Below are 13995 nucleotides of genomic sequence, written 5' to 3'. Positions count from 1 at the left end.
TGACACATGTTGCCATAGTAGCTAAAGGTCAGGGATGTCATTTGGAAGGAGTAACATCAGCATACCGTACACTATGTCGTTACATCATGAATAACAATTCCCTTTTATGCAGAGCCAAACACCACTCATTAACTTGCCATGAAAACTGATGGAACACCCAGGGTGAGCTCTGGAGTGCTGGAACACCCTAGATTCATGCATAACTGTGAATTTGGAGATCTGTGTTTATATTGACATTCATCGGTGCTTGCTAATTCTCCCAAGCAAGCAAGACTACACCAGCATTTCTAAATTGGTAGCTACATAGTGCAATAAGCACTGGGTCATGCAACTGTCTGTCTCTAGACTAGAGATCCCCCAATGCCGTGCTTTCCTTGAATACATGTGTAACATGCAAGTTTGCACATGAGTAAAATAGAAACACAAGCATATCCATTACCAGCAGTACCAAGCTCTTATCAGTATGCATTATTGCATTTTTGAATCTCATTGCCTCTTTCAGTTTACACTAAAATAAAGAAATATATTTATTTACACTACACTAAAATAAATAAATATGTTTATTTATTTACATTATATAAACAATGTAAATAAATAAAAAACATGTCCAGGACACTGATTGGGAAAAGCAGCAACTTTGTATTTGCACCAAAATTTACAGCCTCCCCAATCTTCATTTCCTCTAAGGAACTGGTTCCAAACTGTGGCCAAACTGGTTCCAAACAGAAATAGACAACTATCTTACTTTTATAAGACATTTGAAGGCAGCCCTGCATAAGGAAGTTTTTAATGTTTGATATTTTATTGTGTTTTTAATATTCTGTTGAGAGCCACCCAGAGTGGCGGGGCAACAGATAAATAATAATTGGGCAGCATATAAATAATAAAATAAAATAATCCAGTTATTTTGGACTACAACCCCCATCAGCCCTAGCCAGAATAGCTAGGGTTGATGGGAGTTGTAGTTCAAAACATCTGGAGGGCGCTTGGTTGAAGACAGCCGCTGCTGTGTTCTGCATAACCCTTGTAAACCAAATAAAAGATAAGGCAGAGCAAAATGAGTCCTTATTTTAGCACACTGGAGACTAATGTGAAAAAATGCAATAAGCGGAAAGTCAATGCCATTGAAATTTGATGGCATTATATCTAGTGGTATGTAGGGTTTTCTGCTTCAATTTTCCTGCCTCAGATCTGTTTTGAGTTTGCAGTTGGGTTTATTAATGCGAACACATTGTTCATGCAGCCGTGCATTCAGCGACTTGGCATAAATAATTTATCTGCAAGCTGACTTGGCTGGCGATGCTTACATAATTGAAAGCCAATCCCACACAGTTTATTGTGGAAGGTTTATTGGGAGGGAACAGGCACAGCTTCTGGGATGCTGGCTCAAGAGACCAGGTTTTCAGAGCCTGCTTTTCCAGCATGGAAACAAACAGCCTTTTTCATCCTTCCACTGCTGCGGAAGAAGAAGCATCTTGGAAGTGAGGGGCAGATGAGCCAAACTGAAATTTCGCGTACGTTCCCCGTCTGTTGAATTCCTCGAACTGAAGGGTATCAGGAATTTTGATACCCTGATTTCAACATGCCCAAATTCCAAATCTGTATGGAAACTTCCTTCCCCTGCTCTCAAGTCCTAGAGATAGTTAAAAATCATCGATGGAGCATGAGACTCTTAATAGCAGAATTGTGGGTTCAAGCCCCATGTTGGGCAAAATACTTCTAGATTGCAGGGGTTCAACTAGACGACCCTCGTGGTCCCTTCCAACTCTACCATTCTATGAGTCTATGAAAAAGAAACATGTAAAAATGCTCATTATTTCAGGTTATGCATACAGAAACTTGCACCCCAAGACCACCAACTTATATTTCCATGCAGCCCTACTGCAACTGTACTATCCGTTTTCTGCTCAGATTAAGGGTTTGACCCCCTAAGCAGGCACTTTATCGCTATTGCTCAGCAGTTGTAGCTCACAGTTATTTATTCTTATCCTTTTGGGGAGCCCAAAGCTCTAGAAGATTTACTCCTTTCACTGGACAAGCACCAGGTCCTCTACAGAAACAATTTTCTATAGATGAGGTGGGAAAACTTTCTGGGCAAACTTCCCAGTGATGAATGGGGCCAAAGGCAAAAGCAGACAGAGCAATGAATGTGCTGTATGGTATATAGAATGTGCTTTGCATGGTAGGCTAATCACTACAGACATTCACACACTCCCCTCTGTGCTCCACCCAGGCAGGCAAGAGTAATTGTAAGAGTTCAAGGACACAAGCAGAAACACTCAAGGAGGTTGTGAAGCAATGCTAGTGATGGGTGTTGCCTGGGGAGCCCCCAAGGACCAAAGAGACAGGCCCAGGGGCCATGGCATTTGGCCCCTGGGGCTTGAGGTTCTCCACCCCTGTTGTATCACGAGAAGCATGGTATACAAATGTAACAAACACAATTATTTCACTCCACCTCCTAAATCCATTTTGGGTGCTTCTGATCAGAAGTTCCCTCTTTGCTCCTGGTTTCAGTTTACCACATTCCCTGCTTTCCTCCATCTTTCTCACAGTCGGCTGAGTTCCGCCAATTGCCAACTGGCAACAGCTCACCTGGATGAAGTCATTGAGACTGGTATGTTGGATGGAAGACAATAACCACTATCCATGCCTTTGAGTTGGGTTCAGTATCCATGGAAGTGTAAAAGCCAAAACAACAACAAAAAGAACCTAAGGAGCTGAAAAGGTCTCTGGAAAGTCTGGGGTATGGATGGAAGACTTCATTGGTATGTGGTCTCCAATGAAGTCTTCCATCCATAGTCCAGGCTTTCCAGAGATGTTTTAAGCTCCTTGGTATGTGGTCTCCATTTACTTACTGGTTATTGACTGACAACAGAATACTCATGCCTGGGAGGTTCCCTTTGGGCTGAAAAGCAATTCAGTCCTCCCAGCCAATCAGAAACAGGACCTGGAGACTGAGAACCAATCAAAGCCTGATAAATATCCAATGAGTTAAGGAAATGGAAAGAATCTATCATTATCTGCGTAGCACACAATACTGATTTGTTTACTTTTAATATCTCCCCACAAGCTGAAGGCAGCTTAAAATTTATTTTTCTAAAAAATACTGTCACGATTAGAGCGACTGGAAATCTTTTTTTTTAAAAAAAAAAATCTAATCACAAGAAACAATGAACACATAAAGATCCCAGAATGCAGCTAAGAATCTTTGAATCCATCCTTCGACTTGTGATGGTCTGGCAAAACAGAGGGGCCCCATACATCATAGTGACGTTATGGTCACTCAGTTCCTGAGCCTTGGTGTTGCTGCTAAGAAGCCCAACCTCCACTTCTGCCTGCCATTGGCTGAAATATTGACTGTTGTTTGCATATGGTTTGCATATGGTGATTTTCCAGCAAGTTTCCCCCAGACAGGGGTCTTCTAGAGTGACAGCTAGTGAGGCACAAGGAGTGGTCAAAAGAAGAAGGCACTATCTGTGTGAGCAGAAATGTGGTGCCTGGAGGTGTTTGGATCTTGCCTGCTTTCTTTTGATGATGATATCATTAGCAGGGTCCCATCCAGTGATCTCAATTGGCAAGGGAGTTTAGACAGGGAAGATGTGTTCTCTGGACAAGGGGTGGGGGGAAATCTGTGTTCTGTTCTCTCAGGTGCTGGTACCTGACACCAGATCTCTCGAGACATCCCTGTTCCTGGGATCTGCCCATGGTGGATGCAAAGGCAAGCAGCCGTCTAAATTCCCCCCTCGAGCCAATGTATCAGCATATTTTCCTTTCTCCCAGAAAGGGCTGTGGGATGCTTATTTTTGCACTGAATTGTAATATTGTTTGGGTGGCTTGGATAGAACTTCTCAGATGTTTATTGCTGCAAAAATAAATGTCCTATTATTTGCACAGCTGACAGTTGGCTTTGTTGTTCTTCCAAATGGAAAGAGAATATGTTGCCTAGACCAAAATACAGCTATGTTTTAATCTCCCTGCACGCATGCGCTTGGTTTGATACAAGAGGAGAATTCACAACCAGATGGATTTCTCCAGTATATACGTAATGCATTCCTCAAGAAAGTGCTACCCTCTCTGGAAGAGAGCCCCTGAAACAGGAGGAGAAATGCAATAATATTTGTAGGGTAGGTGTGTTGTTTAATTCCTGAAAGAGCATCACACACACACAACTACTGATAAGGATATAGCCTATGTTTTGGAAAGTTGTTTGTTCGCTATGTGTTTTCATAACAAAATTTTGCATGAAGATTCCTGACATCAAGGAACAGGTTTTCCTGTTTGTTTGGATGCAAGTGGGCACCATTTTGAATGAAGATGGCAGACCAAACTTTTATTAGAATTCCCAAGTATCACTGGTTATGAGACTGCAAATCCTGAATAAATCAATGGGGTTTGGGGCAGTATTGTGGACCTGAAAACACAAAACAAAACAAAAGAGGTGGTGAAATTGGGACACAGTGGGACAGAGTGGCCGTTCCCACGTTTTGAAGTGCCCTGTTTCAGAAAATTTCCCAGGTCAGCTTTATTGTCAGCACTTTAAAAAGATTTTTCTATTTTTCTATTCTTTAAAAAGATGTTTCTATTTCACTTGGATATTTGACAAGAGTGAGTGGTGTTTGCCTTTTCTACCAAGGATGGGTTGACTTCAGTCTTGTGGTCTGCAGGTTATTTTGTTGGTTATTAGAATCCCCATGGCCTAATACCTTGTTTTCAATTTACAAAGCAAGGGTGCACATTCAGAATCTCCTAACAGTGAGAAAGATATAAATAATCTATCTGCCTTTAGGGACATTATTTATTAATTGTGTTGGCTTGTTTATATTGTTGTTAGTTGCATGGAGGTCCCAGTGGGTGGAAAAGCAGAATATATATATTTTCCTTTATAAAAAGAGGTGATAGATTAGATCAGTTTGTTAAAAGCTTGGCAATCAGCTGAAACATTTAAGTTTGCAACACCTCTGTTTTGTGTTCACACAGACACACATCTCTATGAGCTTAATGCTAATTGGTTTGGAGACATAATCCACTGGGAGCTTTACATCTGCAAGCCCAATTTGTTTGCCCACAAAAGGAAAAATATTATTGAGTTTTAAATACATATATATGGATATAGGTATATAAATATATATACCCCCTTTCCTTTACAGAGCACAAGGTAGTATAGTATACATGGTTCTCCCCCTCCTCAGTTATCATTACAGCAATTCTGTGAGTTATGCTAGGCTGAGAAAGTGGCTCATGGTGAGCTTCAAAGCTTGAACCCTGGTCTCCCAGGGTTATACCATGCTGGCTTTCCACACCGGCCTGTATATGATCACACAAGTCAGAGAGCACCTGCATCTCTCATCCAGTTCTGAACATCTCTAAAGCTCAGACCCAAAATGAATAGTTCCAGCTTTGGCAGAGTTCCACAGGCACACTCATATTTCTTCTTGTGCCTGTCGTGACCTAGTTGTGCCATGGATCATTTCCCTATGGTTCGGAGATGTGAATTAAAGCAGGCAAGTCTACATCAGAGCATCAAAGGGGAGGGAGATTTTTGGCTTGATTGGTGGGAGGAAGTATAATCCCATCGCACTCTCAAGACATTTCACAGTTCACCTTCTTGTCATCAAAGGTGTCAGGTTAGATCAGAGGGAAAAAACCTATTAGAGCAGACTGGCAGAACTTTTCCTGATTGGCCTTTTTAGCAGAACAGTATCTGACAAAGAGACAGGAGATGATGGAATCGAGGACCCGAACACTGTTGCCCATGAGACTCTCTTACCCAATACAAAAGTCTTATTGACTTTGACGCATGAGTACAGGAGCCCCCCTTATCAAAGCCACTGTGAAATTGAATCTCCACTTCAAGTAATGAATTTTGCCAGGTCATCCTGGTTGTAACTCATATGTCACAGCTGCACTGGCTACCTAGTTTCACCAAGACCACCTAATCATGTTCAAATATCTCTCTATAAGGCCTAAAAACACAGTCCTTAAAAAAAAAAAAACCCCAACCAACACTGCCCCCCATTCTCGGGATTCCAAATTCTGTGTTGGATTCTGTAGTACGGATGCTCTTTGGATATACAAAACAGGATCCTCTCTCTAGGTTTTTGACTAGTCCAGCTCTTGATAATGGGCAATAAGGTCTTTAATTGTCTTTTATTGCTCGTAACTAGGAAGGACTGCTCTCTCCCATATGAACCCACATGTCCTGTTAAACCACGGAAATCACTGGGTGACCTTGGGCCAGTCACAGTCTCTCAACCTAACCTACCTGATTGTTTTGAGGTTAAAAAAAGGAGAGGAACAGAACTCTCTTGAGCTCTTTGGAGGGTGATGGCTGTTCTCTGTCTCCAAAGCTGGAGGCTGCAAAGCTTCTGAATACCAGTTGCTGGAAACCACAGGTGGAGAGAGGGCTCTTGTGTTCAAATCCTTCTTGAGGGTTTTCCACAAGCATCTGGTTAGCCAGTGTGAGAACAGGATGGTAGATGGGGCGCTGGTCTGATCCATCAGGTTCTTATGATGTTCTTAGGTGGGATATATAGGCAATAAACAAATAAATACCCATATATCAAATCAATCATGAGGAAGCAGTGGCCCCCGATTCACTTATATGGTATAATCTTCCCTGCTGAGCTTCAGTCCAAATGGCCAACCCTGTAACAGATGGTGTGGATTTTGCAGTGCACATGCCATACTTTTATACCCTATGAAACTACTGGAAAATCATGATGCCAACCTCTGCTTATCCCCTGCACCTCTTGCTCCATGGAATTTTGGAAAGAGGTGACCTCCAGTTAAAATTGAGGTAGCCTTTTAACGACCATGCTCAGCGGTAGATGTGAGATCACCTAGTAAAACTGGTAGGAACAGAAGTCATTGAGCGGTGTGGGTCAAGGAAAACAATGCATTTCCATGAGAATGACATTTATATGGCACTTTTCAGCAGTGCTCCAAAGGGCTGAAGCTGGGCAAGGACTTCTTTTGTGAGGTGTCCTGTGATGGGAGGTGTTGTATAGTGGGAAAGATGGGCGACAGACACAGCTCTTTTAAGCAACAGCTCTTTATTACAGCAGTTGTTGTTGTTGTTTAGTCGTTTAGTCGTGTCCGACTCTTTGTGACCCCATGGACCAGAGCATGCCAGGCACTTCTGTCCTCCACTGCCTCCCGCAGTTTGATCAAACTCATGCTGGTAGCTTCAAGAACACCATCCAACCATCTCATTCTCTGTCATCCCCTTCTCCTTGTGCCCTCCATCTTTCCCAACATCAGGGTCTTTTCCAGGGAGTCTTCTCTTCTCATGAGGTGGCCAAAGTATTGGAGCCTCAGCTTCACGATCTGTCCTTCCAGTGAGCACTCAGGGCTGATTTCCTTAAGAATGGATAGGTTTGATCTTCTTGCAGTCTATGGGACTCTCAAGAGTCTCGTCCAGCACCATAATTCAAAAGCATCAATTCTTCGGCGATCAGCCTTCTTTATGGTCCAGCTCTCACTTCCATACATCACTACTGGGAAAACCATAGCTTTTACTATACGGACCTTATTACAGCAGTTAGCACTGCTCTAAGTCTCTCTGAACAACAGTGAAGCTGGCTGCCTTATATAATGCTCAATAACTTGTAACAGTAACAAATTCCAACTAACTACCCAGCTAGTGAAAGCAACTCTCAGTCCTTCATTTGCATACTGGTGGCCCAGAGTGAGAACTGCAGCCAGTCTGAATACATAACAGGAGGGATTTGGGAACAGGAGGAGACAAAGAAGCAGAACTATCACAAAAGGTGGCAGACCCCCCTGCATTAGAGGTTTTTTGGGTAGGCTGGTTGACCCCCTCTCTCATGCCTGCCGTACTGGTGAGTTCCTTCAATAGCAGAGGCATAGGAGCCAACTCCTAGGGGCCACAGGGCCTTCAACCTCCCCAATAAAATATTTGAGGGGGCTGCCCCCTAAGTTGATGGGCCTTGCCATTTAAATGGTGTGCATGCACCTTGTCATGTGATCAATCATGTGCCATATTTTATTCAAGTTGGCACCCGTGAGCAGAGCGTTCGTCTCGATGGCCTTGGAGGTCCCTTCCAAATGTATGATTCTAAAAGTAATGTTTGTTAGAGAGAAGGACAATGTAGGTCCTTCCCCTTCCCCAAATCATCATCTCCCAGGGAGGGGCAGTGTTGCTGTTGGGAGGGCCATGCTGTAAAACCTGCCTCTACAAGATAACGTAGCGCGACAAAGGGACTTCGCTGAAAGAGTCCAACTCTTACATGAAGCAGAGTGGCTTCTGTTCTAGCTTATGGTCCTTTACCTTAGCCAGAACAGAAGCCACTCTGCTCCTGCTGCCAATCCCTGTAATTATGCACGTAGCCTTCTCATTGCAAAGCTTACCGGCGCAGCCTTGCAGAAGCTCCGTAATGCGGCAGCCAGCCCCGACTTGCAGGTAGCCCTGCTGCAACATCCTCTGAATCGCACTGGGATTGCAGGCTTAGGCGGATTCCTTTTCATTTCCACTGTTTCATGTCAGGCCATTATCTGCTCGAGTTAAATCAATACAACAGGTAAGACAAATTTCCATTGCCTCCACTCTAATCCAATATTGTGGCAGAATTAATATCCCTCTCTCAACCCACCAGAGATTCGGAGCTATTAAATCCTAAATTAAGGGTGTTCTGTTTTGCATGATACAGTGCCGCGTCTTCCAGAGGGGGTTCAGTGTCACTTCCGAACGAGCATCTGCCTCGAGTGCTGCTTGGCTTTCCTTTGTGATTACTCGAGGAAGCTTTCTGCCTTCTATTAACCTTTCATGCCTTGTTCTTTGGGTCTCTTCTGGCTAAAGCCACGTATAGAATCTAGCAGCCAAGGATGAATTACTGCTGATGGGTCTATGGGATTAGTGAAGACCGGGGAGGGGGTGACTCTAGCACATAAATGGATGGGCAGACACCTTCAAGAGTCAAAAGTGAAGTGCAGCCTTTCTTAGATGATTCAATCCAATGCAGAAATGTGACAGAGTTACTTGTCCTTCCAGGAGGTCATCTTCTGGGCCTCTTCTTCTCACCTGGGGAAGCTTCCTTTCAAACAGGAGACACGACTTCCATTGATCACATTGCTTCATATTGGTGGGACAGTGAGTAATGAAGGAGGCACGATCAGAGCATCATGGAAACTCCCCAAAGTGAGTACCAATACTTCTTCTGACCCACCAATTTTAAAGAATCCAACTCAACACTAGCTGTGCAGAAACAATTCAAAATACTACAATTTTCAACACTTAGGGAGGAATTCAACGCTTCCAATAGTCCTGTCTGTTTCAGCTTGCCCAATGGATTTATAGATCGCTTAATTGGCAAACTGGTTTACATAAAAATATTATTTAAAATACAGGTGAAATACAGATTTAAAATGTATATAAAATATAGATTTAAAATACAGATCAAATAGATAATTGAAATGCTGATAAAATCAAGCTTAAAACAAACTGGCATAGAAAACGTAATGATTATAAATAATATCAGTAGTTTTAAAACTAATACACATAATGAAATTACATGTTAAAATTGTGTGTTGAAATTATATGTCTGTTTATGCTTCCTTAAACCAAACAAGTGATCATATCCTTGGGTTAGATCTCACCTCCATGTGCACTTTGCAACAGAGAAGTGGCAACCTGGACCTAACCTGGACCTGCTACTGAACATGGAGATGGTCCTTACATTTCTGCTGGCAATGAAATCTGGTTTCTACCTGCCTACAACCTTTCCTGGTTCAGAGAAAATGCACTGCTACTTTTTCCATTTTGCCGGAGAGCAATTTTTCTAGAGGATTTTACTTCTGAGCAAGAAAGTTGAAAGCTGTGAAGTCAAGGAGCTCTTTGAATCAAACTGCTCATCACAAATTTGTATGTGGGGCTGGGGGGGGGGAAGAACTGGGGTGAAATAAAATTGTTGGTGGAATGCTCTGAAATTCAGAAATCTGGGTGTATTTGATTCCAAGGGATCTCAGAGTATGACATCATGGATTCTAAACAATAAGTAAAACATAAATTGATACAATCCCCTCCCCCTTCCCCCCACACATATACAAAGCCAGCCATTGGAAAAAAAGCCAAGGAAATTGGGAGGAAAAAACCCAGACGGAATGGCAGACTACATATCCTGGTTTAGGAAATGAGTCTCAGCAGGGATCCGAGACATTTAAATCAGTTGCTAGTTTCTCCCCCCTTTTTATTTCCTTTAAATGATGTGTTCGGTTACTTCCAGACTCCCTCCCCATCTGCATACATAATTGGGTTGCGTTTTTATCCCCTTTAATTCATTGCCATCTTTGCAACTCTACAGCCAAAGTTTATCAGGATGTCTCAGTCCTTGTCTGCTTCCACCAGGGACTGCGTCTCTGACCTTTTTTGTTTATTTATGTCTCCAGAAGCCAAGCGGCAACTGCTTTCCTTGGTTAGGAAGAAGGTGCACTTAATCACTGGGGAGAACAGGAATGGTGTAATGAGAAGAGAAATAGGCTGTTGGATAGGAGAAAGAGCCCGGAGAAGACAGAGAGGAGACGGGGGAGAGGTTTGCTAGGCAGCCTGACTGCTGGAACAAATGCATCTTTCTGGTTTTGCCAACTATTCTTCCCTTTCCTGCTCCTTGCTCTGCTCCGGGAGCCAATAGGATGCTGACGCATCATCATACTCTTCTGGGGCTTTTGCATCACTCCCAGATCTGAAATGCTCTTTCAGCCCAATGCCACCATTTGGCATTTTGACACAAGAGAAGTAGAAGCACACACGGTGAGTTAAGGACCATTGCACACCTTTAAAGGGGGCACACAATGAGGTTGTGATGGCCTGGGAATCTGATTCAGAGGCTGAACCTGAGGAATCCCAGCCTGCACAGGAGTCCCCGCCTCCAGGGCTGGCTGAGCTGGGGCAGGGGCTTGAATCTGAAGGGCCCTCACCTGTGCAGGATCCTCAGGAGCAGACACCAGCTGAATCCGCTCTGGCTCTGGAGGTGATCGAGGACCCATTGCCTGCAGGTGCTCCTCTCCCAGCCCTGTCAGGGGGAGGTGAGGTTGCCTCTGGGTCCAGTAACCCTCCAGCCTCTCCTGAGCTGCAGAGGCTCGGGGCAGAGAGGTGGAGGGAACTAAGTTCTTGCAGGAGGAGTGCTCGCCTCCAGGCCAGGAGAGGCGAGTCACCTGTGGACTGGGGCCGCCCTATGCCTCAGAGGAGATAAAGGCCAGCCCGTCCAGTCCCAGGTTGTGGGAGCAACATCGTTGGTAACCTGTTCCTGCCAGCACCCTGTCCTGCTCTTCCAGAGTTCCTGACCACGCCCGGCTCCTAGCCTTGGACCCCGCATCGCCCTTGACGGACAGCCTCCATACCCTCGACCTCGGACCGGACCCAGACCACGCCGCACTGTAACCCCACCCCGGGACCAGCACAGAGGTGCTGCTTCACACAGCGCATAAACTAGGATGTAGTGATGTTCAGCAATGTGGATGGATTTAGAAGGGGGTTAGACATAGTCATGGAGAATAAGCCTATCAGTGGCCACTAACCACAATGGCTGTGTTCTCCCTGCACCCTCTGAGGCATTATGCCCCTCAATACTAGTTGCTGGGAAGGCAACCAGGCAGAGAGCTGTTTCACCCAGGCCCCGCTTGTGGGCTCACCATAGGCATCAACTTGGCCACTGTGAGGACACATTACTGGACAATGATGGACTTTTTTATCAGATCAAGGAGGCCATCATCCTACTGTTTGGGCCCTCTCAGAGGTTCAGGCTTCCTGTGAGGCACTGAGGTGAGAAGTAAAACAGGAACCTCCTCCTTCCCACCTCATTCTTCAGTAGCTTTAAGTCCTGGAAGAAGTCTAGTGAAACAGCCAGCAATCTTTCCCTCATCAAACATTTCACAATCCCAAAGCAAGGAGATTCCGACGAAACATCAGGAATAACGTACTGACAGTAAGCGCTGTTTGACAGTGGAACCATCTCACTCAGAAGGTGGTGGACTCTCCTTCACTGGAGGTTTTTAAGAAGAGTTTGGATGGCCACCTGTCATGTATGATCAAGTTGAGATTTCTGCATTGCAGGGAATTGCACTAGATGACCCTCAGGCTTGCTTCTAACTCGGCAATTCTATGACCCCTTGGAGAACCAGGCCTTCTTTTTATGGGAAACACTACCTTTGAAAGAAAACCTGAAACATACACACTCACTAGAGACCCCATTGCGCTGACATAGAGTCATACCTTGGATCCTGAATGCCTTGGTACTTGAACGTTTTGGCTCCTGAACGCCGCAAACCAGAAAGTGAGTGTTCCGGTTTGCGAACGTTCTTTGGAACCCAAACGTCTAACAGGGCTTCCACGGCTTCCGATTGGCTGCAGGAGCTTCCTGCAGCCAATCGGAAGCAGCACTTTGGTTTCCAAACATTTTGGAAGTCAAACGGACTTCTGGAATGGATTCTATTCAACTTCCAATGTACGACTGTATAAGCAGCGGTATTGGTCTTGCTCTGTTGACTGAGGCTCAGACCCTGTAGCAGTGGGTGAAGGTTGGTGAATTCAGGAGACAGAGCCAGGCAGACAAAGAAGTAGAGCTGCATGGGTTAGGGGGCAGAGCCCATCAATGGACCATGGATAAGGGGCCTAGAGCTAGCATGGTTGGATAACCCACTGATGCAGCCTGGTGGGTGAGGAGTCACAGGTGAGAGCAAAATGCAGAATGGTCCTTTGGCTCCAACTTGTCATCCTGACATTCTGCTCAGTTTGATCATCTCCTCAAGGCTCCAGAGACTTGGGATCTGTCCTATCATAAGTGCTGAAGCAGCATGTGTAGTGACACTCACTATCATGAATGGGACCAAATCTGCAGGAAGTACTAACATTTCAAGATGGATCCCCGCCTCTCTGTGCACACTTAACAAGAGATTCTTTGTTTTAGCACCTCAAAGGCAGCAGTGTGTGCATGAGAGAGAGAGGGGCAGAAATCTCACATTGGAATTGGACAGACACAGGAAAGATTCCTTTCCTGAACCCTTATTACGGTGATATTATTATACACGCAGCCAGCACCTCCTTTAATCAATTTAACATAATATGACCTATGAGTTAATCTTCCCTAATGAGAAGGCCACCTTCACTCCATTAAGAGACAGATATATCATCAACCTCATCTTCCAGATGAAGAAGGCAATTATGAAGAAAGCCTGGAAACGGGAGATACTAACAGGATGCAAAAGATGTGACGGGCAGTGCATGTCTGAAGGGAGAACCCAGGGTACCAGAGGAAGGTGAGGGATGCTTAAGGAATTCACTCTTTGCAAATTCTGAAATGGACTGACCTGATTCCACACCTCCTGGGTTTGTATTGTATGAAAATGGGATAGAATGAACATATGTGACAGAAATTGATTGATTCTTCTCTCTCCAGAGGTGTACTCTGTTTCTCTTCTGGACAATGGGGTAACATGCTTGAATGGACCAGTTATAGGCCTTCTTTGTTTCTGCAAAACCCTCAGACTATCTTTGGAAGGAGACATCTCAATTTCTGTAAATGGGCATTTAAGTCACTCTGAAACATATCACAAGACTGATTTGGCATCAAATAAAACCATCTGACAATGACTGGCAAATTTATTTTATTGATCTTATTTATACATTTATGTAACACCTTTCTGCCCTGCAAGGGCCTCCCAAGGCCATTCCCAATACATGTATAAGATGAATACAATATTAAAACCATCCCAGCAATAAAAGAATAAAGAGAATTGGTTTGTAAAGACAGATGGGGCTATGGATTGCATCTTCCAATGGTTGTCAGCCACACACACATGCACTCGTATACCTTAATCCACACATAGTTTCTCCGTTAAATCATAATTTCATCTGGATATTTCACTCCTTAGCTACATCTGGCTTTGTTTAATGTCAGTACATTAAGCAAACCACATTTTGTAACAATTAATGGTACCCTGGTGAAAACTATTGAGGGTTTTTTAAAGAAAGAAAAAATACAG

The 13995-nt window shown here is 44.1% G+C and overlaps 1 protein-coding gene across 2 annotated transcripts in view; it reads left to right on the top strand.

Moving 5' to 3' along the window:
• Positions 1-13603, top strand: part of LOC310706601 (uncharacterized protein) — a 52773-nt gene extending 39170 nt beyond the window's left edge. Inside the window, exons 4-6 of one of the 2 annotated variants that reach the window (XM_083502913.1) lie at positions 9011-9157; positions 13160-13269; positions 13410-13603. In XM_083502913.1, the coding sequence (XP_083359039.1) occupies positions 9011-9157; positions 13160-13269; positions 13410-13554 (402 nt within the window). In that variant the 3' untranslated portion in view covers positions 13555-13603. Of the gene's footprint in view, positions 1-9010; positions 9158-9608; positions 9897-13159; positions 13270-13409 lie in introns of those variants that run through there. The other variant, XM_083502914.1, reaches the window with a different exon arrangement.
• Positions 13604-13995: the final 392 nt, after the last annotated feature.

This window comes from Podarcis liolepis (genome assembly GCF_965112155.1).
Source record: "Podarcis liolepis genome assembly, chromosome: 5".
NCBI classification, from domain to species: domain Eukaryota; kingdom Metazoa; phylum Chordata; class Lepidosauria; order Squamata; family Lacertidae; genus Podarcis; species Podarcis liolepis.
Note: the sequence above shows the minus strand (reverse complement) of the source record. Positions and strands in the feature narration are given on the sequence as shown.